This window comes from Medicago sativa, chromosome 5, assembly GCF_051527215.1.
Source record: "Medicago sativa cultivar Bolivia chromosome 5, Bolivia_mono, whole genome shotgun sequence".
Classification (NCBI taxonomy): domain Eukaryota; kingdom Viridiplantae; phylum Streptophyta; class Magnoliopsida; order Fabales; family Fabaceae; genus Medicago; species Medicago sativa.
The window spans coordinates 11,310,476-11,336,990 of NC_140753.1; the positions used below are offsets into that span (position 1 = coordinate 11,310,476).

General features: G+C 32.8%; 2 protein-coding genes, 1 long non-coding RNA gene and 1 other non-coding gene across 7 annotated transcripts; 2 read left to right on the forward strand and 2 right to left on the reverse strand.

Moving 5' to 3' along the window:
* LOC146919990 (U-box domain-containing protein 5-like) lies at positions 1-4,639 on the forward strand. 2 transcript variants are annotated; one of them, XM_085713377.1, is made up of 6 exons: positions 1-255; positions 850-925; positions 1,143-1,328; positions 1,468-1,575; positions 1,719-2,896; positions 3,325-4,639. In XM_085713377.1, exons 2-6 carry the CDS (start codon positions 869-871, stop codon positions 4,100-4,102), a joined length of 2,307 nt encoding a protein of 768 aa, XP_085569503.1. In that variant the 5' UTR covers positions 1-255; positions 850-868; the 3' UTR covers positions 4,103-4,639. The 2 variants fall into 2 exon arrangements, with proteins under 2 accessions (XP_085569503.1, XP_085569502.1); XM_085713376.1 differs by lacking the exon at positions 1-255 and having other exon boundaries at positions 809-925.
* Positions 4,640-5,209: 570 nt separating this feature from the next.
* LOC146919991 (tubby-like F-box protein 2) lies at positions 5,210-8,783 on the reverse strand. Of its 3 annotated transcripts, none has more exons than XM_085713379.1 (5): positions 8,554-8,783; positions 7,542-7,933; positions 7,350-7,437; positions 6,193-6,322; positions 5,210-6,098 (listed from the first exon to the last, which is right to left on the reverse strand). In XM_085713379.1, exons 2-5 carry the CDS (start codon positions 7,893-7,895, stop codon positions 5,420-5,422), a joined length of 1,251 nt encoding a protein of 416 aa, XP_085569505.1. In that variant the 5' UTR covers positions 7,896-7,933; positions 8,554-8,783; the 3' UTR covers positions 5,210-5,419. The 3 variants fall into 3 exon arrangements, with proteins under 3 accessions (XP_085569505.1, XP_085569506.1, XP_085569504.1); XM_085713380.1 differs by having other exon boundaries at positions 7,542-7,971; XM_085713378.1 differs by having other exon boundaries at positions 8,496-8,783.
* A 2,024-nt stretch (positions 8,784-10,807) lies between these two features.
* Positions 10,808-10,893, forward strand: LOC146919992 (small nucleolar RNA Z221/R21b). Its single transcript, XR_015013076.1, has one exon. It is a non-coding gene; the product is annotated as a small nucleolar RNA Z221/R21b (small nucleolar RNA).
* Positions 10,894-15,311: 4,418 nt separating this feature from the next.
* LOC146919993 (uncharacterized) lies at positions 15,312-18,355 on the reverse strand. Its single transcript, XR_015011650.1, has 6 exons — positions 17,975-18,355; positions 17,774-17,815; positions 17,360-17,434; positions 17,016-17,112; positions 16,112-16,211; positions 15,312-15,443 (listed from the first exon to the last, which is right to left on the reverse strand). It is a non-coding gene; the product is annotated as an uncharacterized LOC146919993 (long non-coding RNA).
* Positions 18,356-26,515: the final 8,160 nt, after the last annotated feature.

The window sequence follows — 26,515 nt, forward strand, 5'->3', positions numbered from 1 at the left end:
ATCCTTTTTTTTATTTCTTTTGTTCCAAGAATCTCATGAGCTTGAAAATATGTCACTTTTTTACACCAATATACAAATTTCATTGAACCGTTGTTTTTTGTTCACCTTGCATCTTAGTAGTAAAATCAATGGCTATTTTGCTTCTTTCAAGAACTGAAATCCAATAGCACTTTATTAGTTTGGAAGTTGCTTGCATATTTGGTGGTTCTTCAATAGTAGTCTAATTGGTTCTTCAATAGTAACGTGTAATTCTAGGTAATTCATTCTCCTTACTCTCAAAAGTTTCTATTATTTTATCTTTAGGTTCAAAGTTCAAACTGTGTTTGGTAGCATGATGACACATATAGTACTAGAAAACTATCTATACTCCTCTCCAATCAAATTGTTAACCTCTGAATTTATCAACTTTGATTAATCAAATGGCTTACGATTTTATTGGAGAGACTTATAACCATGTTTAGATCATAGTGAGTTTGACAAAATTTAGGTGACACCATAATTTTGTTGAAGCTACAAAGTGTAATTTTTGTCAAAATTACGGTGGTTCACCGTGATTCTGGCAAATTATCATATAGATATAATTGTTTTTTATTGTATGTTGAGTAATAATATAAAATATATTGCAGAATATAATACAATATTTCTATTTTCAATGATGTTTGTTGAAAGTTGACCTCTTCTCACTTCTCAATTTAGGTTATGAAAATTACTTTTGTTTTACTCTATTGACCAAGAGTATTCCAAAATAAACTTGTCCTTCTCTAGTAGATTTTGTTCTTTCATTACAGTTAAGGATTCATGAATCTGTTATGTTGCTTAATATATGTTCTTTCCTTGTCTGATATGTAGCTGTAGGATACTCCTCTTAATGAGAACCAATAGTGGTGAAAAAGTGGAGACTTTTCCAAATACCCTCTCCTTTCAGGTACACATAAATAAATACCATTGCATTTCACTATTTTGTTCATCATATCATAGATGTTTCTGAATAACAAACTCTTAACAGAACTAACCAATCTAACTAACAAACGATATCTGATTTGTAAATGATTTGTCGTTCATTCACATGTCTTCGCTTAAACTCTTATAACTTGGATGTTCGAACTAAGGATTCTATTGACGGAATTTATGTTAATTAACAGGTACATAGTAAAATATGCATAGAGTTGATGCAAATAGTGGACAGCATCATGAGAATATTTCCGGACATAGAGGAAGCACGGCCAAGATGTTCATCAGGAATAGAGTCTCTATGTTTTCTGAACAACTCAATTGAGAAAGCTAAATTACTTCTGCAACATTGCTCGGAATGCAGCAAACTCTACCTGGTGTGTATTTTTTTTTTTCTTTCTAAAAACATAAAGAAATTAACTTGCATAACTTTCTGAACAAGTTAATGAAATATGACCACTGTTTCATAATCAACAGGTTGCATAATAGTTTTGTTGGTTTTAATATTACTTTCAGGCTGTGACAGGAGAAACAGTACTTTCGAGATGCCAAAAAGCGAAAAAGTCATTAGAACAAAGCTTAATTCCCATTCAGGGTATGGTTCCAGTCATGTTGGCTGTAGAGGTTAGTCAATTTTTTCTTCATCATCTAACTTTTTTTTTAAGTGTGAGTGCTTTTTCATAAACTAAAAATTAAGTACTTATTGTATTTGAAAAAACTTCCATAAACAAGTTAATCCAAACTGAGTTTTATCCTTTCTGTTGCAGGTTTCTAGAATAATTGATGATCTTGAGTATGCTACATTTGTTCTGGATTCTGCTGAAGAAGAGGCTGGGAGAGTTGTAAGAGAATTGCTTCATCAAGGTTCAACCTCAGATTCCATGGACGACTTTGAAGTTAAAGCTCTTCAGTTTGCAGCACCAAGACTGAATATAACATCTCAAAAGGCCATTTTAATCGAGAAACGATCTATCAAGAAGTTTCTAGATAAAGTTGGACCAAATGACCCGAAAAAGAAGACAATCTTGAGATATCTTATGTATCTAATGAAAAAGCATGGAAACTTAATGTTGGTGGGAGAACACATGGATAATTTTTATTCTCGTAGAGAAGAACCAATTGCAAGGGATAACTCTAGCCGTGATTCTCGACGAAGAAATCGTGTTGAGTCAGATCATAGCATGAACTATGATCAGCATAAAACTGAGATGAATCAGTCGGATAGAGTGGCACCACCTGAGGAATACAAGTGTCCAATATCCTCAAGGTTGATGTATGATCCTGTTATCATTGCTTCTGGAGTAACATATGAAAGAATGTGGATAAGAAAGTGGATTAATGAGGGTAAAACTATATGTCCAAAAACAAAAAAGGAACTACCTCATATGACATTGACTCCAAATATTGTCATGAAGGACTTGATATCAAAGTGGTGCAAAAATAATGGTGTCTCCATTCCTGATCCAAGTAGACATACAGAAGATTTTATGTTGTTGGATGCTTCAATCACCTCCATTAAGAGTTTGGGAAGTTATTTCAATGATCTGAACTTGCCAATGGATCTTACCAACATGTCACTTGGATCATTGGATAATAGTTTTAGTTCCGATGTGTCACAAGTTAAGACCAATCATGACTTGAATCTGATGATGATCAAGAGTAATGAAAATTCTCAGCCTCACAAGCATACAGTTCATGCAGAGATACATGATACAGATTTGATGCTCTTGCCTCAACTTCATGATCTTCAATGGGATTCTCAATGTAAGATCATTGAAGATTTGAAAGATCATATGAAAAGCAATAGCCAAGCTACTTTGTCAGTGTCAGCTGAAAATTTAGTTGAACCAGTAGTCAGATTTTTGAGCAATGCAAATGATCAGCAGGACGTAAAAGCGCTGAGAGCCGGAACTCAGCTTCTGTCGGAATTTGTGAACAACTGCAGGTATGATTTCTTCTTCCCTTGCCCAATTTTGATCTTTGTATGGTGTTCTGTAAAAATTATTTAACATTTATCCATATAAACTATTTTCAATTGTAAATGTGGTCTTGTTAATAGTTCAAAAATCGTTTTCTTTATCTGATGCATTGTCCTAAAGTGAATCATCCAAAAGTTTCTGAAATTGTAGAAAGGAGTTAATTTAGTCTATAAAACTATAAATAATTAAGTTCCTAAGGTTGTCCGACATGGATATGATTGAGGATTTCAAATTTCAGACTCTTTTGAATATTAATCATTTCCGCAACCAAGTTGATCCACGCAAATTTTAAGTTTCTTGCAGACCTGAAAATTCGTTTGCTTGATTGCTTTATCTTTGCACCTGCTTTTGGTATTATAAATTTATAATGACTTTTTTGTGTGTAATTTTTCAGAAATGGTATGGCTAACCTAAGTGAAGATACGTTCATAAAGTTGGCAAATCTTCTTGATTCAGAAGTGATAGGAGAAGTACTTGCCATAATGGAAGAACTTTCTGGAGATGGAAATAGTAAAGCCAAAATTGCAGCATCCAATGCACTCACTTCTGTCTTAAAGTTACTTGATTCTGATAACAAAGGGTTCCAACAACATGCTATAAGAATAATCTACAATTTGTCCTACAACAGTGAAGTTTGTCCACACATGGTATCTGTCAATTGCATCCCAAAATTGTTACCTTTTTTCAAAGACAGAGCTGTTTTGAGATACTGCATATATATATTGAAAAACATTTGTGATACTGAAGAAGGTAGAAATTCTATTGCCGAAACAAAGGGATGCATAAGTTCTATTGCTGAAATACTTGAGAGTGGAAGTAATGAAGAGCAAGAACATGCACTTGATGTTCTACTATCTTTATGTACATGTTCTCAAAATGTGGATTATCTTAAGTTGATTTTGGATGAAGATATTATCACTCCTCTTTTCTATATCTCACAGAATGGAAATGATAAAGGAAAGGAAAGTGCCGTGGAATTGCTTCATATTTTGAGAGATGCAAAATGTGTTGAGAATGAAGATAGGTCCTCTCAGCCAATTATTACCAACAACAGTTCTACAGATTCCAAGAGTCATCCTGAAGAAAATAGATCATCAAAGAAATCACCATTTCTGAAGAAACTAGGATTGTTCTCGAAATCTACTCCACATGCATCAAAACCCAGAAGGTGAAAATGAATTTCCTCAGCATTCTCAAGTCATAATATCCTTGTGATACCATTGTGGGGGGAATACATATCACATGCTTGATAAGAGCCAGTTTGGATTGATGGATAGCAGATATGATTTATATATGGTGTGCCTCAATCTTTGTGAATGTGTGTGATATATTGGCTTTGCCTTTCTTGAGAATATTACTAAATCTCATATTGTAGCATTCTTAGCTCTAAATATTCATTCACAATACATCTGCTGCTTAATTTTGGACTGTAACAGCAGGTATTGTAATTGTATTGTATAGTGGTGGTGGTGGTGGTTATGTTTACAGTAGGCACTGTAACAGTAGGGCTTGTTAATTGTTAGAATAGCTTATAGTTTTCCCTTTTCCCTCTTCCTGCCAACATACTAGAGACCAGTTTCCTATTTTATTTTGTTTATTCTTATTGTATATATATTGAACACTTCTAGATTTTAAGCCTTAATTGTAAAAACAGATATCAGTGTAATTTGTGCTTGTTATTATTGTTATTGTTTGACAGAAGTTTTTAATTATTTAATTGTAATAACTATTAAATATTTGATGACTCAGGAGCAAGCATAAACAAATCGAGGATAGCAGTTGTTACTATTTACAATTAACTACAAATTATTTGGCAGTGTTGTAGAATAGATTATGTAGTGGAAACTTCACTAGAAAAACTAGATGAGTAAGAAGGCTGTTTACAACATCAGAAGCACCAACAAGACTGAGAATGGTGTTTCTTATTGAAACCTATTGACTGGCAACAAGATCTGTTATTTCTCTCATCAATTTATCATCCTATTTGCAAACTCTATTGTGTCACTGATTCAAAAATTCAACCTTGGTGTCATTCGATCTCAAATGACCAAAAAATATGTAACCAAAAAATATGTAACCGCAGCATCTGCAACCATTTCTTACTGTAATCGAAATTAGAGAGTTACAGGTTGAGCTCATAGTATAAATTATATTTAGCTCTTGCCAAATTCGTATGTATGAGTCACCTGCGTATTTGGATGATAACCAATGACAATCGAGCGACAACAGCAATACCCATGTGTGGTGAGAAATACAAGGCAACTATATAGGCAACTATATATTATAAGATTGAAAATTCACTAAAATTAAATTTAGTTGCAGGGCTATAGAATGACATACAGGTTAAAACTCCAGATACAACTAACATAAAAGAGAATACTAACGACCGATTGTCAGGCTGCATCTCACCATGCTGAAGAATTGTGCATAACAAATTATATTATACATATATATAGATGAAAAAAACCAGCGGACTATAACCATGGATCTCATTCACATGCTGGTTTTGTATCAAAGCTGCTCAAGCATATCGCAAAGGCTTGGAAGGCAGAGAGTGGATAACGGTAATCCATAGTAAATATATCTTTTCCAATCTTTCCAAACTGCAAGATAACCTTCTCTTGCTCTGCAGGAGAAACATTATGAGATGGCTCAACAGCAGCCACAAGTTGAAAGTTCTTAACTGAAGCCACTGTAACACGGCCCTTGAAATTTAGGCACCAGCATTGCAGCTGTTCATGCCATCTGGGAGACTTGTTTTTGAGTACCAGAGACTCAAATGGCCCTTGGCTCTGAACCGGCAACTCTGCGAGGGTTGAATTGCTTAAATCTCCAATTGGATCTTTACCTTTTGGCTCTGGTGCTGACGCAGAACAAAAATGCTCATCAGTAATTTGAGGAAAAGATGTAGGAGTTGGAGCATTGCCCCCTTCCTGAACAGCTGAGACAGGTATAGAATTCATGATGCAATTCATTCTTCTCGGCCCTCTAGTGCGGAGAACATTCAGCTCATAGGCAATGGTGCTAACAATATAGTTACACGCTGGAACTCTTGGAGACACCTGCCTAGAATGAAATCTCCTGCTGGACCGGCTATTTGGTTGTATTCCAGCTCCGTGTGGAGGTTGGCTGTCATATATGGTGAACTTGGTTCCCAAAAAGTTAGACCTATCAAAATTTATCATCAGTTAGCAGATAAAATAAAGAGTGTGTTGGAAATTTGAAAAGTGGGCAAGTAAAATTTCTATCGACCAAAACTTACCTGAGTTTTCCAACATACGCATTGCTGGAACGAGAAAAATCATCAGCAACCAAAGATATGATGAAGTCTGTGCCGGTTGCCCTCCTTATCTTTTTGGCAGCTAATAACAGCTTATCAGTCTCATTTTCCGCTGTATAAGAAAAAACAGAAGAGAACAAGCTTCTCAAATACCAATTTCAAAATCATTAAGGTGAATTGAACGGAGGAAAACAAAGCACAAATCGGTTGAGGTGTATCCACAGGTTCAGCCAATTTCTGTCCCATTCAAGTCAGAAGTTAAAAAAAAAAATATGTTGTAACTTCAATCCAACAATGAAAAAGAACATCTATTTGCAGTTTTTTATGACTCATTTTTTCATTATCCCATTTCATACTATGACTCCAAAGAAATGCACTTCTAGTTTTTCAATGAAAGAAAAGAAAAGTTCATTTATATAAATCTAAAATCCGACAGCCTCTAGGGTGAACCGGCACTTTAAAATCACCCAAATAAAGGGAAACAAATGAGTTGAGTTGAGGCACCCATACTCCCGCCTCCCTTCCTTTTTTTGTCGAATCAACATCGAACAAGTAATTTCTTAACTATGAGGCAATGTCGATCGCATCACAGTTTTAAGCAATTTTCAAGTATTGGTCTGATGCGGTCTACGCCGTAGAATTAGCCCTAAAATTTAGCATCACAATAAAAAAAAAAATCAATTTTGTCTATTTATTATTTAGAATATCTCACACATGTGCACGTGTTCGAGTACCAAATAATGCACGTGTAATTAATTTAAGAAAGTTCTCAAGATGATGACGTAATCGTGATGTGTAGTGAATTTGATTTAGAAAATCGATTTTGTATATTTCTTATTTAAAATATCTCACACATGTGCACGTGTTCGAAACCATGTAATGCACGTGTTCAAACACCAAGTAATTAATTTGAGAAAGTTCTCAAGATGATGACGTAATTGTGATGTGTAGTGATTTGTTTTATATATGAAAAACCCTACATATTTAGTGCAATAAAATAGCCGTTCAAGATCTAAATTCATAAACTCCAAGTTTTCAAAAGTGATTCAAAATTCAAATGCAAGATGACACCCTTTGAGAAAAAAGAATGAAAAAAATTGTTTACATCTGCAACATTATCCACATTGAAGCAAACTTACATGGCACCAGTCCATAGTACAATAGATATGCAGAAGTTTCTCTGTCCCTCCTGATGAAGCACTGTATCGGAGAATCACGAGGACCCGGCTATTCATAAACAAAAAGTAGAGAGCATAAGATACAGAACAACCAAAATGGATAAGCAGCGAAAAACAACAATTACGCCAAAAAAGGAGTGAAGAATTAATCACCTGCTTTAACGAAATAGGAAACGTCAATCTTCCACACTCTTCGGGAGTCTGAACAATCTCTTGTGTAACGGCCCTCCATGATTTACACACAGAAGCACAAGAAACGACAACAGCACGTGCAGGCCAAGAAGTCTCGGTCTCTTCTACCCTTCGAATTATATCAAGTAGCAATTCAGATGGTATATTCGCCCATTGTCCCTGCTGAATAGGTTCAAGTGATGTTAGAGTGATATCAGGAACAATATGCGACTTTGTCCGACGCTGTGAATGCCTACTTGCCACACCTCTCCTCGACGTATTACCAATCCCATCCCTCATCTCCTTGAGTTCCCGTACTATGCTTCTCAACGACATTTTTGCTCAGCATATCAATCTTACTACCAGCACAATAACTGCAAACATCAAAACAGATCCAAAATCATTCTCCACTCTGAAGTTTATAAAAACATGCTTAAGTTATGATAATGTGAACTAATCCAATTTTTTGTATGCTAATATCTATACACATGCAAATAATATAACAACTACAAAGTACAAACAGATACACTGGATGCAGACATAGCTCTAGATTCAATGCATTGAAACCCTAACAAACACAATTTTACAAAACCTAAAAACAAAAAAACCCACATTCACATCAAAAAACCCTATTTGCTCACATTCATAAATCATTATAAAAATGTTTACCCACATCACAAAAACCTAGCTTTTTGCAAATACTTCATTTTATTATCACAAAAGAACACATTTTTCAATCCAACAACATAACAATATAATAACCTAAAAACATCATCATCAACAGCAACAAAAACAAAAACTTCATATTGTATATATCAAGAATTACAACTATTTACACACACCATGGTCAAAACGATCTACAAATTGTGATAATAATTTACATAAATGCATTAAAAAACAAAAAAATAATAATCACAATGAAAAACGACCCAACACCTGAAAAATCCTCAAACGAACAAATCAGCTAAAAAAATCACAACTTGAGAAGCAAAACCTTGATAATGAAGCTTCTAAAACCCGGATCCATAAAAAACAAGAAGAACCAAATCGAAGAAACAGAGGCAGAAAAACACGGAGGGTTTTAAAGCTGTTAAGGAGATGAAGGAGGCGTTGAAAATTCCGGCGAAAACCCGAAGAGGGTCCGCCACCAACACCGCCGTGAAAAATGGATTCCGCAACCGGAATGGTGTGGCATGAATCGGATCCAACCTATGTTTATGTTATGAGTAAAAAAAATCTTAATTTAGTAAATAAATAACGTTACAGAAAGCGAAACCTTAATTTATTGCTGGACAGCATCTAGTGCTTCGATCTATCATGCAACCTAGCTCTTAGATGATGACACGTGGAAATCATGTTCCTTTGTCATTAAGATTGAGGATTTAGTTTATGGGAAATGTTAACTTAGGCCCTTGGGGCATAAGTTAAGACACCAGAGGTAGAAAGTTTTTATTGGAACTTGTGCATTCAATGTCTTAAAAGTTGCAAAAATTATACTTTCAATTTAAAATTTATTTTTAATTTCCATTTTAAGCTCCTTAACATGTTAACATGACCCTTAGTTTATTTAGGAGCGAGTGATTATCGTGTTCCTGTCTTAATCTTGTCTTGTTTAGAGAGGAAATACTAGGGTATTGTCTTATGGTGTGAACTAGTATCTCTACACGCATCTACACATATTAATCAGACAAGATTTCTGTAATAAATAATAAAGTTATAGAAATGTTGTCAAGTGCCCTTAAGACACTTGTTTAAAGGCCTAAAGAATAAACTTTTTATTAGAAATTATGTATTCAACACATTGAAACCTTAAAAATAAACATTTTCCACACAAGATTTATTAATAATTTCCTCTTTCAAATCTTTAACCAGCGCATTTAAGGCACAATCCTCAATTTTCCTTCAAAAATAAAGTTATTCTCAGCTGATTTATCATTAGTGCATCTTTACACTGAATTCAAACTCATAATCTTTAGTTAAGTTGAAAAAATAATGTTATCTTTGAATTAATTGTTTATTAAACTATTTTAAATCGCAACATCGAAAAGACAACGAATCCATGCATTTATTTATTTTTGACAACTTAATAAAAAATTATCCACTTTCAATTTTTTTACTAAATAGTATTTAGAGATTAATTTATATACACGGATGATATAAGACATTTTTTTTTTACTAAATAGTATTTAGAGATTAATTTATATACACGGATGATATAAGACATTTTTACACGTATATATAATCAAATAATATTAAATACATGTATTTGTAAAGATATTTTGTAAAATAACTTAAAAATGATTGATTCGTGCATTCAAACGTTTTATAATATCGGTGTAACCGTGTAAATAAATTATATCCATATATTTAATAGACACACAATATGATTGTATTAACTCGTATAGTATTGATCAATTATTCTTAAAAAAAAAAAAGTATTGATCAATTATTGTATTCTAAAAATTAAATGCGAATAATTATTGCATACATAATCAAATTTAGATAATTGATTAGATAATGTTAGTAGTGTGTTTCACGGGTTTAGATACTAGTTCAATACACTTGACAATATGATTGTTTATGTAGTCATGCACCACAACAATTTGTTTCTCTTTTCACGTGATTTGATGTATTAACGGCATTGAATTGAAATTTGTATATATGAAAAGAGATATTTTGACATTAAAATTTTGATATTCAATAGTAAAATGTCCATTATTTTTTATGTTTAATTTTGAAATTAGTGTATCTTTGTTAGAATTCGTTAAGCCATGAAGTCTAGTGATCCATCGAAATCCTACTCATTTAAAAATTTGAAACTTAATTTATAAAAAAATAATAATTGTAAGCTTCTTTTCTTTATATAATGAAATAAGTGCAAGTTGCAAGGAAGAGAATATTAGTTCTAAGATATCTGTATTTTATTGCTTAAAAAAGTCAAATAAGCATTATTGTTAAGAAAATTGCTGTTCACACATTTGAAAAAGCTGGGACACACATGTAAAATACAATTTTACTCCCTCGGTAGTTAACTGCCGAGGAATTAAACATCCGGCTGCAGTTAACTACCGAGGAAAAGCAAATTTCAAAAAAAAATCTCCTTCGGCACTTTACTGCCGAGGAGTTGTAAACGCCACACCCTTCTTTCTTCATTGTCTTCTTCACAAATATTTCAATCTCATAGTTTCTTCTCTCCACTTTTCCTTTTTGCAATCTTAATTATTCTTTCTCAATTATAACATAGTATAAAGCTATTAATTTCATAGAGATAGTCATGCACCACTCTGATTTCCTGTGCTGATAACTTTCTCATACCCATTATTTTTCTGAACTTTTTATTCCTTCAATTATCATAGTTCTTTTGAATCAATGCCACACCCTTTTATTTCCTTCATTTTTCTGATGGTTCTCCCATCAGCAATTAACTTGTGTCAATTTTCTAAACAGTTTTCTTCAATTCATTTTCCAATTTATTTGTGTCAATGAATCTAATAGAATTTACAATCTTTAATTTGTGTTGGAGGTGGATTTTGTTGCTCTTCTTCTGTTACCTGTAGCACAGTGTTTGATTTGGAAGAAGATGAAAAGTGAAGTTTGTGGTTGTGAAAGAAAGAAAACAAAAAAAACAATTGAAGTGGAAGAAGAAGAACACGTTTTGCTTTTCCTCGGTAGTTAACTGCCGAGGTTTTCCTCGGCAGTTAACTGCAGCCGGATGTTTAATTCCTCGGCAGTTAACTGCCGAGGGGGCAAAATCGTATTTTACATGTGTGTCCCAGCCTTCTCAAATGTGTGAACAGCAATTTTCTATTGTTAAAGTTGAACATGAAAGTTTAAGGTGCGTGTTCCTTTCAAGTTATATTCATAGATTCATAAGAATAAAATGATAGAAATATACATGTTTATGTTTGTTACAAGTTTACTAAATTTTATTCTTGGGCATAAAATGTCATTGCGAATAGAAAACTTTCCAAAAAAAGGGTGAGAATAAAGCTCCCATGAAGATAAAGATAAATTCATGTGTAACCGCCTATTATAATCCAAAAGGTCCGTGTGAATATTATAATGTTAACTAGACAGATTTTTTTTTAAATACCTTTGAATAAAATCCACATCTTTATATTTCAAACAATATGTTATTCATAGGAATAAATTTGGTTAACTTAAAACAAACACACCTTCGGTATTCACTAATAAGAGGAATGCTATGTGCAATCTCTCTTACACTCTCTCAGACACTCCCTCACCCATTGGTCCACGTCATCAACTTTTTTAAACCAAAGTACCTGTTAACCTGGATTGCTGGTTTACAAACGCTCGCTATCTTTTTTTTATTCAAACTTAAAAAAAAAAACACCCATGTCCTTCTTTGCGCCCAGATCTAACCTTTAAGAGTTGCTGAAACAACCTTATGCTAAAAAACAATTACCACATCTTAACAATCGAACACATACTATACGACTTTCTTATAAATAGGTTCTTTCCTTTAAAAAAAAATGGGTTCTTTGTCTATTAAAAATAATGGGTTCTTTGATTTTCTGGAAAATGATTATGTGTCTTTCTCTATTTTTTCGTTTTTATCTTATATGCAAAAAAACCTCACAGTGAACTGATGAAATTTGTTTGAATCTGACATCTTCATCTCAGATTACGTTTTACTCAACATCAACACCGTAACAATTTTTCAATGATTCAAGTGCTTTCTTTTCATCAGCATTTCAAAGGATTGACGATGTGGTGCAAAAGACCCAATTCTTTGCTTGCCATGTGTTTTTGACTGACGAACTTGATGAAGACAAAGGGACTTTGAGAAAACGCCAGGTCTAGAAACGTAAAGCTAATTAAGTGTTTTTTTTTGTTTTAAATTAAATTAATAAAATAATAAATTGATACCAACTTAGTCGGTTGCCTTTTGCAGACCATTTTAATAAGAGGAGTGTTATTTGAACAACCTTTAATTGACAACTTATAGGGACAACCATAATTTGCAAAGAAAGAATAGGTATTTGCACGAAAATCAAAGCAATAGAGAGATAAAGTAAAAAATAATGTGAGTATGAGAGATAAAGTTGTAGCAAAAGTTGTCACAAAATAGATGTTCAAATATCATTTCTATTTTAATAATAGTGACTTGGACCAATAATAAAGGAAGTATCCAATAGCGAGTGTCTAAGCGGTTGTGCTTAGCATTCCTCTAACTAATAATAATACTAATAGAGAAATGATAAGAATACTCTTTCTCTTACACTCTCTAACATCAATCTCTTACATGGTGAAACACATGTGAGTCTCACTATTTATACGGGATCTAATTACAATTTGCGATACCCACATAAATTTCTTTAAACAAAAGAGTGAATGTTAGAGAAAATGTCTATATCAGTCACTCCTCATGCCGGTATATTACCCTTGATTAGTGCATGTTTCGTAACATATATTTTGGTTTACCATGCAAAAGTAGTTATATGAATGCATTAAAATGTCTACAAAATAGTAGAAACGTGATAGTTTTATGTAATTATTAGAGGAGCCAGAGTGATTGAGAAAATACTACGACAATAGACTTTTTCCTTTTTTGACAAGAATGAAAAAAGACTTATACCATAGAAAGTTAATTTGATTTTATGTCGAAAGGATCCCGATGCATGAAAGTTATACTAGCATTTCCACCCGTGCAACGCACGGGCTAGAAAAGATCTATTGTGGCTTAAATCAAATACTTATAGCCTCCCATGCTTTTTGAGGAATATGAAATTGTAGACTTAATTAAATAGAAACTTAATTGAAACACATGTAACTCGATGTTTTAAAGGAATATGAAACTTTGGACATTTAATAGAAATTTAAATCAAATACTTTATAGCCTCCCGTGATGCATAAATTGATAAGTAAAAAGTGGCAAAATATAACGATGGATAAAAACAAATAGATTTTCTCATGCTACTAAAGCCTTGTGTCTAATTGGAAATAGTCAAGAGGGGAACCTTGATAATGCACCAAACTTAGAAACATTTTTAAAGTTTTGTAGTTACAGAAAGGAATATATTTTTTTATGTTACAGAAATATATATAAAGTAATATTAATGTATAAGATTTGCCAAAGAAAAATTGTAAATGAAAAAAATTAGTAAGTAACATCTTTCTAATGCAGGGCATAACATTGGCTCAATTGTCTGTTTTTAATTTAAATAATATTAAATTGCTCTATAGTGTATCCAGTATATATCAAGAACATGATTTCTATTTAAATAATTTAAATAAGAATCGAAAGCACAATTATTGTTAGCCTCCCGTGATTTAGGGGCGGATTTAGAAATTATCATAAAGAATGGATAAACAATATTAAGCTATAGAGCAACGTAGAAAATAAAAAAGCAAAGTAGAAAATAAAAAACCAAAATAAATCTCATAGAAGACTGTATCTCCAAATCTATTAATTTCCCTGTTGCAACAGTTCTTAAATGGAAGACAATGACGATAATTTACGTCCTAGTATTTTTGTAGTTCATGATTTTTTTTTTTTTGCATTGATTCATATTTCATATCAATTGATAATTTCATTCCTATCTATTCTCTTGTCTCTTTCCTTTTTAATAAAGGTAAACTATACTAAAAGACACAAAGCAAAAATTAAGTAACATCGGTTACATCACAACTATTACATCACTAATAAAAAAAATTAGGCCTCAAAATATAAGTCCAAAAACTACTTAAGTTGTTTGACATGGACTCTGCTGAAGATGTGGTGATTGTGATCATAGTAGTTAATAGCGGATAGCGGCGCGTAGCGGCCGACCCCAAAAATGCTATAGCGGGATAGCGCCTAGCGCTATGACCGCTATTTCATCACTTTTGTGGACAAATTATATAAATAATACTATAAATTATAAACAAACATATATCTAATATAAAATTAAATATAACATTCAAATCTCATGACACATTCATAAATCACAGTAAATCTTTTTCTTATCATTCAAATCCTTCCAGTGATTAAATTGCCAAGCAATGTCGAGATTATCACCGGTCCGCTTATGTCTTTGAGCACATGAGTCAACAGACATAGAGTTTGATTGAACACCAGAACCTGATGCTGCCATGACTGTGTTGTCCACAAAAACAACAAAAATAAGGAAACAGAGAGCAGAATAGAGATCTCACAGATAACCGAAGTCATTTGTGTTTTTTTCAATCATTCATGAGAAAACAGAGAGGAAGAACAAAACAGAGGATATGTTTATGAACAGATTGTGATACGTTTATGAACAAAACAGAGGAAGAACAAAACAGAGAGGAAGAACAAAACATATTGTGATATGTTTATGAACAAAACAGAAAGGAAGATTTATAGAAGAGAGCAAACCTGAGGAACGGCGGCTGTAAGGAGAAGATGAACAGATCTGCCGTTTGATGCGGTTTTGAGAAGATGAACAGTGAGAAGATGAGATGCGTTTTTGAGATGAGAAGATGCGGCTGTAAAGAATGAAAGAATGAAGAGAGAAATTGAAGTTATTAGGGTTTGACGAAAATGACAAAAATACCCTTGTTTTTTTTTTTAAACCAAGGACAAACTTGTATTTTCAGGTAAAATGAAATAGCGGTGCTAGACTGCAAAACCGCTATGCAGTGTTGCGGCCGCTATTGCGCCGCTATCTCATAACGCTACGCTATGGCTTATTGCATAGCGGTCCGGGACCGCACCGCACCGCGCGGCCGCTATTCGCCGCTATAGCGCCGCTATTGACTACTATGATTGTGATAGATTTCCATCCTAGTAATTATTCCATAAAAGATGAAGACCTTGAAGAATCATATGAAGGAACATGCCTCCTCTTAGGAGACCCCATAAGTTGTCCAACTTTATAGCTATAATTTGAAAACACAGACCTGGATGAATGTTTTTATAATATGGTTGATGAATCAAAGTAGGATAAACAAAAAAGAACAAAAAGTTTCTTTCAAAAAAAAAAACAAAAGTTGGCAATTATTCAATCTATAATCAGATAGGGAAATTTATTCTTCAAAAAGACTAAGGAAGGGAGTGAGACTTATTCATATACACAAAATATGACAGCAATTTATTTCATCAAGAGAGATCAAGTAAAGTAGAACCCAAAATAAGCTAGCAAACATTTAGACTATTTTACACATTAAACTTTTTTAGAATTTTCTATTATGCACTGGCTCAAATTAAAGTAAATTTCACTTTATAAAATAAATGAAATGTGACCTAACAGGTGGTGCTGATGCAATGAAGTAATAATTTCATAAAAGGGATCTCATATTAGATTTCTTCACATTGCTTCATGGACTACACCTTACTCATGAAAGAAAATTCAGAACATCATAAGCCTTGTGAAAAAAGGAGACCACAATGAAAAAAGGAGACCACTTGGAATTCCTTTATTTCCTCAAATATTGAGACATTAATTTATATTTTCGGCCATATATGTCCCCCCATTCATAATTATAGTGAAGTTCAGTGAATTCCAAGCTTTTTAAAACTTATTCTTTTCAATAAAGAAGAACAAAATACATAAGATCTAAAGATTTACCATACAAAGAGGGGCCTTCTGAATTCCAAGGCTAGTATTTAACTGTTCTTAATAGTTCAGTCACCCTCCATTTGCTTTCCATTTACCCATTGAGAAAATCCTTGTACAAAAGAAACAAAATATTCAAATAAATTAAAAGAAAGCAGTAAAAATCTACATGACGGTTACTATCCTGCAATCAAAATCTAAATAAAAAAACAAATAAGCAAATGTGAAAGAGGCAGGATATAACATTTAACAAAATAATAAATATCATTCAAATTGTATGATATAACATTTAACTAAATTGATACCTTTTTGCAAGAGGCATACACAGAGAAAACAAATCATGCACATACATATAAAAAACACAAATATAACAATGAAAACTCATGAAAGTTACCCAAATAGTATGAAACCTTCATGTAGTTACCCAAATAGTATGAAAGTTACCCAAATATAAATTACAGCTCTCATTCTTCCGAGTTCGTAATGAACAAAACAAAAGGTCGTATTAGACTACTATGCCTATGACAGATATACACTACAAATAGAGTTGCCAGTAAACTTTATTTCATGGTGATATCTTTAGAATAAAACCCCAATACAGATAATGAACAACTATATTGAATTAATTATCAAGTTGATTCAATTTAAACTCCAAAACTTCAAAATTACATTTGAGTGAACAATTTAAAAATAAATACTAATTTCAATAATTGGTTCTAATTGATAATATGTCATTGATATGTATCGTCCAATGATTGAAAACAATAAAATAGTCCAAACATTATATCATTGCACTCAAATAAAAACATAGTCTATCACCAAATACAAAGACTCTAAATTTTCATTACTGCACAGATATCATTGCACTATTCAATAGAGCGGTAAACTAATTTTATTGTAATAATTTTTAGTTTACCTTATTGTGCACTAATTTTTGGTTAACCCAATTATAAATGATGAGATCCTTCATTATTTCTTCCTGAGTTGACCATATACATCATCCAATGTAGTATCTGCAAATAGATCATTGTATGAAAATAATTAAAACTCAATCTCATGGCAACCGAATACAAAACTATAAATAATGAACAAGGAAAGAACAATAAGTTTAATTGTTCAACAATAGTGAGGTTGAGATGCTGAATCTGACACAACACCTTCAAATTAAAAAGCACAAATGAAAACACACAAACCAAAAAGTTAAAACCATTCACAACACAAATTCATAAAAAAAAAATTTTGAATCGGAAAATCCATTACCTTTAGTCCTTAAACCAAACCATCTTCTTCTCACTCTACAAACCGATTACATCAAAATGTGGATGAAATAGAAATCTGAAAATTTAGATGGAAAGAAAGATAAAAAACGGTGAGTCAGAGATTTAAAGGAATTCTTCAAATATATGGCAAAAAAATCACAAAAATGAACAAAAGAATATCAACAACACAAATCCAAAACAAAATCAATATCAAAACTAACATTCTTTTTACTGTGACATTTTCTCAAACACTTGGTGAGTGCTAAATTTCACCATAAATAAATCAAATCAAATACAGAACTAAAATAAATTCAACACCATTTTCAGAATTAGACCAACTTCAATCAACAAACCCAATATTCTAAAATATAAATCCGAAATAAAAAATTGAATTATTATCGAGTATAAACGGTACCTTGAAAATATCCAAACTGAAGAAGCTTTCGTAGTTTCCATACTGTAACAACAACATAGAGAGAGAGAGAGAGAGAGAGAGAGAGAGAGAGAGAGAGAGAGAGAGAGAGAGAGAGAGAGAGATAGAGTAAGAGAGGATTTTAATATCTTGAACATGAACACAAATCATGAATTCAAAGGGAAAAAAAATTAAAATTCTTACCTCTCGCGCCGTTCGCGTGCTTTTTCGTAAAATCGATCTTCAACCGATAACTGCGATTTCATTCCCTCTTTGGATTTCTTACCTCTGAATCGAAAAAATGATTTCTATTTGGTGAAATTGGAATCGGTTGATTTAGAATTGAGAATTGTATTTGGTGAAATTGCAGTTGAGAAAAAATGAAAGAAAAGAGGAGAGAAGACGGAAATGAGAGAATGAAATCCAAGAGAGAGCGCGAAAATTTTAATGGGAGAATTCAAATTTCGGATGTGAATTTGAATTGAGATGTGCAGAATTTGTGTTAATGGTGTTTGTCTGATAATGAAGGTTGTTCACGCGCAGAAGAGGGGAAAAGCAACGCTTTTGTGTTTTTTGCATTTAATGTCTGCAAAAAAATCTGATAAAGTATACTTTATTGTTGGGCTGGGTGCATTGGGCCTGATTTCAAATTCAACATTTGTTTTTTTCTTATTAATACACCTGAAAATGATGTTTGTTGGAGGGAAATAAACACTTTCAAAATTTTATGGTCTAAAATGAATTTTGATGCTTTTTTAATTGTTAAAAAATGTGGATTACATCATTTTCAGCTCCTACTTACTATTTTTGATGATAAAATGAGCTTTATAAAATGTGATAAAGACTTGTAGATGGCTTAAGCTTGTGACACATTGGATTGAGTATGTGCCACATTGGATTGGTGTAAAAAAAGTTGCTATTTGTTGCTTCATGTTTGTATATTATTAAGATTAAGATTAAGATATGTGTCGGTGTGTTACACCAACTAATAAAGAGACATAATCAACAAAATTACAAAGATATACATATAGTCTAGTTTTTATTGATTTGAGTTATAAAATTGTAGTAGTGTTAAAACTTAGATAGGTTTTTTTGTCCAACTGGTCCTACCTAGTTTATTATAAATAGACAGTTTCAAGAATTGCTGATGGAAAACATAAAATTGATTGGAATATATAAAGAAGGCTTATGAAGAAAATAGGATGTGGAACTATGTCAATTTTTGTACTTTGTCTTTCTTTCCTCTGTACTCCTTCCATTCTCTTGTACTCCTTCAAGCATGTCTATGGTATTCTCTTTAAAAAGTACTATTTGTATTGAGAGTAATATAGAGATCCCTTCATTCTAAATTGGTTACTTTTATTTCTTTAAGAAGCTAAAATGAAATATATTATCACGAAACTAATTCCCCAATACAAGATGTGCCAGAAAGAATTAGATTAAAAAATCCAGATACAAAATTAAACATGAGAAAAGAAGAAAAAGGAATTATTCTAACATGTCTCATGGTCACCTACCCCCACATGTAAGGGTAAAAAAACTAACTCATAATCAACATAATTTTTCTGTGTTCACGACTGCGTCACTATTTCAGGAGAGAAAAACATTCTTTTTGTGTATCGAGGATCTCTACGCATAATTATAGAGACTAATTTTTTGAACTATATATGATCATAATAGATCACAATTCCTTTATCTATGAAATGACATACATTCCTCGGACGTTGGATTTAGACGTGTCCGGTGTCGGATATATGTCGTGTCCGACACCGATACGGCACCTACACATATAATTACATTCAATTATGTGATTTTATCAAATTATTAACAGGATCAACATGTTAGTGTATGTATCGTGTTCGATGTTTGTGTACGTATGTCCTCTCTGTCAGCAAAAAAGAAACAAAAAAGGGAGTCTCTGATATTTATTATCCACTGTGGATCCTCTAAATCTAATCGTTATCCATAGCATGCTGATGGACCTACTCAGTTTTGACTTCACTTATTATATGCATAATTATTGTGTTATGTTAATATCTTTATAATAGCTATTTCTATTTTATCTCTCAAAAAAAAAAGCTATTTCTATTTTATCTCTGAAACAAAAAAAATCTTTATAATAACATGCAAAAATGTGATGCCTTTTTAGCCACACACAAAAATTATAATGCATTTTCAATGGTGAGTAACATTAAATAAACATTATATGGGATTCATGATCAAAGTTTCTTCCTCGTGGTGGTGGGGCCTGGTCAGTTTCATTCCTCGTGTTGCAATGGAAGGAGTAGCTGGCATGATCTTTTTCTCACGACTTTTCCTGTATCTTCTTTCTAAAAATGAGTTGATAATATTTATTATTTTTCTAGTGACATTTATAGGTTTTTTTTTTTTTTTTGACAAAATTGACATTTATAGGTTGTCATTTCAATTTTGACAGAGGTGGAATCGGTACGGGCATATTTGTATGTAATATTTTCCATGTCTTTATCGTAGTTTCGTTTTTAAGACTAAAATATGTATTTGGTTGCTGAAAAAATCTTGAGTTTTGATTTTGGTCTTTACAAAGAAATATTGATTTATAACCTTTGCAAAATAATTTTAATTTTATTTATTTTTTAAAAAAGCCATCGACTTGGTTTTTATGTTGATTTTGCCAATTTGAGCATAAATGGTCAACCAACACTGGAATATGTTGATTTATATTTCTAAAGTGTGTATTGTACGTTTGATCAATTTTGAATGACTATTTAGAATATCATCAAGTTTATAGCTAGTAAAATGATATTAACATGATGATAAGTGGTTAACCAACAGACTTGCTAAGAGAGAAATTATGAGCGAGAGAACATAAAATTGAGTGTGGTTTAAAGTATGAACTATATTATCTACAATGCTCCGATTGAATTCATAGCGAATGGAAGTGGTACATTAGTTTGAAGTGATACAATATGATGAATCTCCGCACCATAATCAACTCAAGTTGAAAAGTTATGTTACTCTACTTATTGCAAATTGAATGTGTTGCACTTTTGTTATTTGAGTGCAAGCAACATAATTTGAGGTTATGACTCTTCATCATATGATGTTTTTTAGAGTTTTTTCCGAGTCTTTTCTTGCTTATTCTAAGATGTTAGAGAGGATTTATAGTGAGTTTCTCATGGTTTAGGAAAAGATTTGTAATGTTTCATTGTGAGTAGTTGTATGTCTCTTTCTTTCCTATGTAGACAACTTCTAGGTGTTTAGAGTCTTTTTTGTGTAGATCATGAGATTGAGCCGATCATAGACATCTCATAGAAGTTATGGAAGTAAGAAGACCAAGCTAAGTACAATGAAGATTCTGAAGTCCAAACAACGTCTCAAGTTCCAAGCTCATATCAAAGATGAAAAATAGATGCAGAATGAAGAAAACAAGAAAAAAATGTCCCTTGTTCATACGCCCCCTCACGACCTAAAGGTCACAAATATGATGAAACTGACTGGTTCATATCATGCACAGACTTGCGCGCCCCGCGCACACTGGTGATAGAAAAACAACTTTCGTTGTTTTTAAATCATGCGCACGCGCACGTGCAGTGCATAAATTGCATATTTAAGTGTCCATTTCACCCATAGTTAGGTAAAAAAACTCGATAATGTCCCTTGTCCATACGCCCCCTCGCGACCTAAAGGTCGCAAATATGATGAAACTGACTGGTTCATGTCGTGCACAGACTTGGCGCCCCTCGCACACTGATGATAGAAAAACAACTTTCGTTGTTTTTAAGTCATGCGCACCGCGCACGTGCAGTGCATAAATTGCATATTTAAGTGTCCATTTCACCCATAGTTAGGTAAAAAACTTGATAATGTCCCTTATCCATACACCCCCTCGCGACCTAAAGGTCGTAAATATGATGAAACTGACTGGTTCATGTCGTGCACAGACTTGCGCACCCCGCACACACTGATGATAGTTGCGCACCCCGCACACACTGATGATAGAAAAATAACTTTCGTTGTTTTTAAGTCATGCGCACCGCGCACGTGCAGTGCATAAATTGCATATTTAAGTGTCCATTTCACCCATAGTTAGATATTCAGAATCCCAACGGCTTAAAGACATATATGTGCGACTAGAAACGGTGTTTTTCAATCTTGTTTGAGATTGAGGCTAATTTTCTTCACTTCATGTATGTTTAATTTCTATAATATTTTTTTGATGTATTTTGGTTCCATGTGTAACTAAGCACTTTTAGATTAGAGTTGAATGATGATTCTCTATCGAGTTGTTCGAACCATGTAAATTATATTGTCCTATTTTGATGCAATTTGAATTAAGCTTATTTACTATAACTCGTTCTTATTGCTTTTCAATTTTTGATCAATCGTAAATCGAATCTCGGTTACAGATCGCTACTAACCATAGGTTTTGCATCCAAATCTAGATATTTACTAAGGTAATTCGCCTAGACATAGGGGATTAATTAGTATGGCATAGTCTAACGTACTTTCATGCTTTTGATAATATATATTCTACTAAGAGATTAAGTTTTATATTAGATAAACGGGACATTAAACCATAACAGGATATGTCTACTTTGTTAGGCATCATAAGTATAAACCTCAAATTGTAATTGACCTAGAAACTTGAATCGAATCTAGATCATCGAGTCGTACCAAGGATATGTCTTTTATTTTTAGGTTTCATTTTAATCCATAAAATATATTTTTTTTATTTTAGTCACTTAAGTTACAAACGTTGTTTCTAATGTCTCAAAATCATACCATGAATTTTATCAAAAAAAAAAAAAAAATGCAACACAAAGATTAACATTTTTTTTTATTCATAAAAAGAGCACTAAATCAATGTGCTAGATGAACAAGCGAATGACTATTACAATCATTCTTTAAAAGAATGTCAAATAAAGGATTAACAAAACTAAAAGAAACTTCCTCTCAAAAAAAAAAAAAAAACTAAAAGAAACTACGAAAAAAGTCCATTATGACCATGGTGAACCAAGGCATCCTCAAAACAATTAGCTTCATAAAAACGATGAGAATATGAGGCATTCCAATCTGATAGTTGGAGATTGAGAACCTCTTCAATGAGAGGTTTAAGATAAGAGATTCTAGTGACATTAGTCGACACTAATAAGAAACTCGTTTAAAAAATGACTTGCAATAAATCCATACTGCTAGCCAATCAAATACCATATAGTAGCACACACATTTCAGCAAATTTATCGTTACTTTTATCTAGGTTGCAGTAGAAGCCTTTGATAAATTTTCTTTGATAATCACAAATAAATCCTCCACAAGCTGAATTACCATTGACCTAGTCATGTGATTCATCAATATTGATTTCATAGACACCTTTCAGAGGAGTTTTCCGGTGAATTTGATTTCTTCTAATGACTAGAAAGCGATGAATATCATGAGAATATAAGTCACCTAAGTAGATATGTAATGCCACCATTCAAGCCTGAAATCCAAACGTTGGAAAAAGATGAAGAAATTTCTATCTTTTCAGAGGGCATGAACAACAACCTCGAAAAAAATAGACCACTTTAACAAATATATTGCAAATATTCATTAGTGAGATTCAAATCCAATCAAACATGAACATCATGACGAAATAATTTAGTCCAATATTAAGCCCAATTAAATCCTTTATTTAGGATTAACATCGTTATGATTAGTTGATGGTCTATAATACCAGTTAAAACCTTTATTTTATGTATACGTGTGACTAAACTGAGTAAAAAATAAATAAATGTGTGACTAAACCTGCCACATGTCTAACATTTCATAACTTTAGTTTGACATGCAGTATCTTAAAACTTCTGTTATTTATTTGCAACGGCAACTAAATTTGGTCCCAAACCTGTATCTTAAAATTTCTGTTATTTGCAACGGCAACTAAATTTGGTCCCGAACAATAAAAAACCTAAAAATGAAGGATTTGCGATAAGGATTTACGCCTTAAAACAAGCCATAACTTCTCCAACTTTGGAGTATTCAAACTTCATAGAAGAGTTAAGGCTCATTTTATATCTTTGACAAAAAATGTAAAATTCAATTTGGTCTCTAAATTTTACAGAAACGGTTCTTTTTTTTTTTTTTTTGGTGAACCCAGAAACGGTTCTACTTATATTAAATTGGGAACAATTGCCCCCACTACTATTCATGTTAAATCCTTTATATTTTAATTATTGCCCCCTCTTAAAATAATAGATTGTCTCCTCTTAAAGTAATAGAAGAGACATTTGGCGATAAACCTGTGCTTGTTTGGAGGGATCGTCATAAATGATTAAAGTGTGACGTTCACGGTACATAAAATATTCAGCCAGAGCTGCACCTGTATAAGGAGCGAAGTATTGTAATGTAGCTGGAGAATTTGCTGTTTCAGCCACTATAATAGTGTACTCCATTGCCCCTCTTTCTTGTAAAGTAGTTACCGACCACTTGAGCCACAGAAGATGCTTTTTGAAAGAGTATGTCACATAAATTTTATAAGAATCAAATGTGTTTGAAATGAAATTTTGAATCATTTTCTACCATACTTTTTAAATACAAGGACATGTAAAGAACAATATTAATTTGTAGATGTTAAGAAGTATTTAATTTTTCTAATATATAACAGTATAATGTTTATAATCTCAAGTATTTTGCTAAATGACATTACTAAAAAATTTGTTTAAATATTTATCACATAAAATATTGCCTCCGTAAGTAAAAATTTGGCTAAATTGCATTTTTGGTCCCTTAACTATTTAGGTAGTATCGCTTTGGTCCCTTAATTAAAATTCGATTTAGTTTGGTCCCTTAACTTCTCTCCGTTACACATTTTGGTCCTTTCCATTAATTTTAATTCAAAAACGTTAGGTTTTCTTCATTTTATTCGGGAATTTTTCTGGGATTCATATTGTTGAAGATTGATGGATATGATATGAAGATGAAAAAGAGGAGAAGAAGATGAAGAAAACCTAACGTTTTTGAATTAAAACTAACGGAAATGACCAAAATGTGTAACAGAGAGAAGTTAAGGGACCAAAATAAATCGAATTTTAATTAAGGGACCAAAGCGATACTAACTAAATAGTTAAGGGACCAAAAATGCAATTTAGCTTAAAAATTTCTAGATCCGTCATTGGTTGTAAAGGGAGGGTTGCCACTGGTTTGAAGGTGAGAAAAACACAAGAAAGGGGGGGGGGGGGGTTGAATTGTGTTTTGGAAAATTCTTCGTTTCTCCTACAAACTGAACACATTTGATCAGAAGCTAAGTGAGACAGCTTCTGAAGTGGTAATCAGAATCTAAATGCAGCGGAATAAAACAGAGAGAGAGAAGAAGAACGACACAAAGCAATTATACTGGTTCCTTCCACAATCCGGAAGTAGTCCAGTCCCCCTTGCACTTCCAAGGAGATTTCACTAAGAGTAATATCTGATTACAATTGCTCAAGCACACAAGCAAGAGACTTCCTTTGCTCAAGCACACAAGCAAGAGACTTCCTTTGCTCAAGAACACAATCAAGAGACTTCCTGCTCAAGCACAACTGCAATAGACTTCTAACTAAACAAAATTACACAGAAAATTGTTTAAGGTTGAACACTTGATATACAATCAGAGGTGCTCACAATACAAATCAGATACAGACTCAATGGACTTAAGAATTTCTAAGATATGAATTTGAGACACAGAAATTCTAAGTGAATGCAGAACAATTTCAGCAGAGGTTTGGCACTTGTAAAAATGTTGTGAGTCTTTCGTTCAGCATTACCAAAACTCTAAGTCTTCACTCCATTATATAGAGGTGTGAAAGAGACGTTGTGAAATTGCCAGCACATCAAAGAGTCGTTGTTGAAGCTTGATCTTTCACCTTTGATCTTTTACCTGATTTGGTTGTTGTCCTATGAAGAACCAATTTGAAATCCATTCCTTATCCAAAGGAACATCTATGCATGCGAAGCCGTATTCTGGAGCTGTTTTCTTGTCTTGTAGCGTGGACACAAAACAGAGTAGTGAAGAACGTGGTTGTACAATTCGTACAGTAGTACAATGTCAACGCTTTCGTCCAAATTGCAAGCACATGCCTTCAAACACCTTTGAAATGACCGTTGCAAAATTCCACTAATCTTTTGTTGTGTTTTCGAATCCAATAGACAGCTTTTGCAGTGATGATTCTTCAATCCTTGAATCTTTTGCAAATCCAGTTGATCTTCAGCTTCTGGTGAAATGACTTCTGATGAGGCAGCTTCTGATAACATAGCTTCTGATGATGCAGCTTCTGAATGATACAGCTTCTGATAACGCAGCTTCTGATGATGTGGCTTCTGGACCTCTTGTCTTCAGGAGCGCTTTACTAACTTCAGGAGCGGCTTTTCTTCAGGGGCACTTTTCTCTTCAGGAGCGAGTTGCCTTCAGAAGCACTAAGCTTCAATTATTGTTGATTCCTTTAGCTCTTCATTTGCTCATTCAGAACCAATAAATGATGTAACTTTTTAATTAAGGTCCTGTACACTTGAACAAATATTAGCTAGTCCAATTTACAATTTTTAATACCTTGTTATCATCAAAACTCTTTAAGGTTTATTGTTAAACACATTTTGTTCCAACATAGTTACCCCTCACACACATGATTGAACATCTAGAACATGACTTGAGGGACCGATAGCGGTGATATGATAACAAACAATTAAATAGATTTTCGATAAAGTGTGATACAATTTTAAAATTTTGGATAAGGCCTAACTCGATCCATAGAA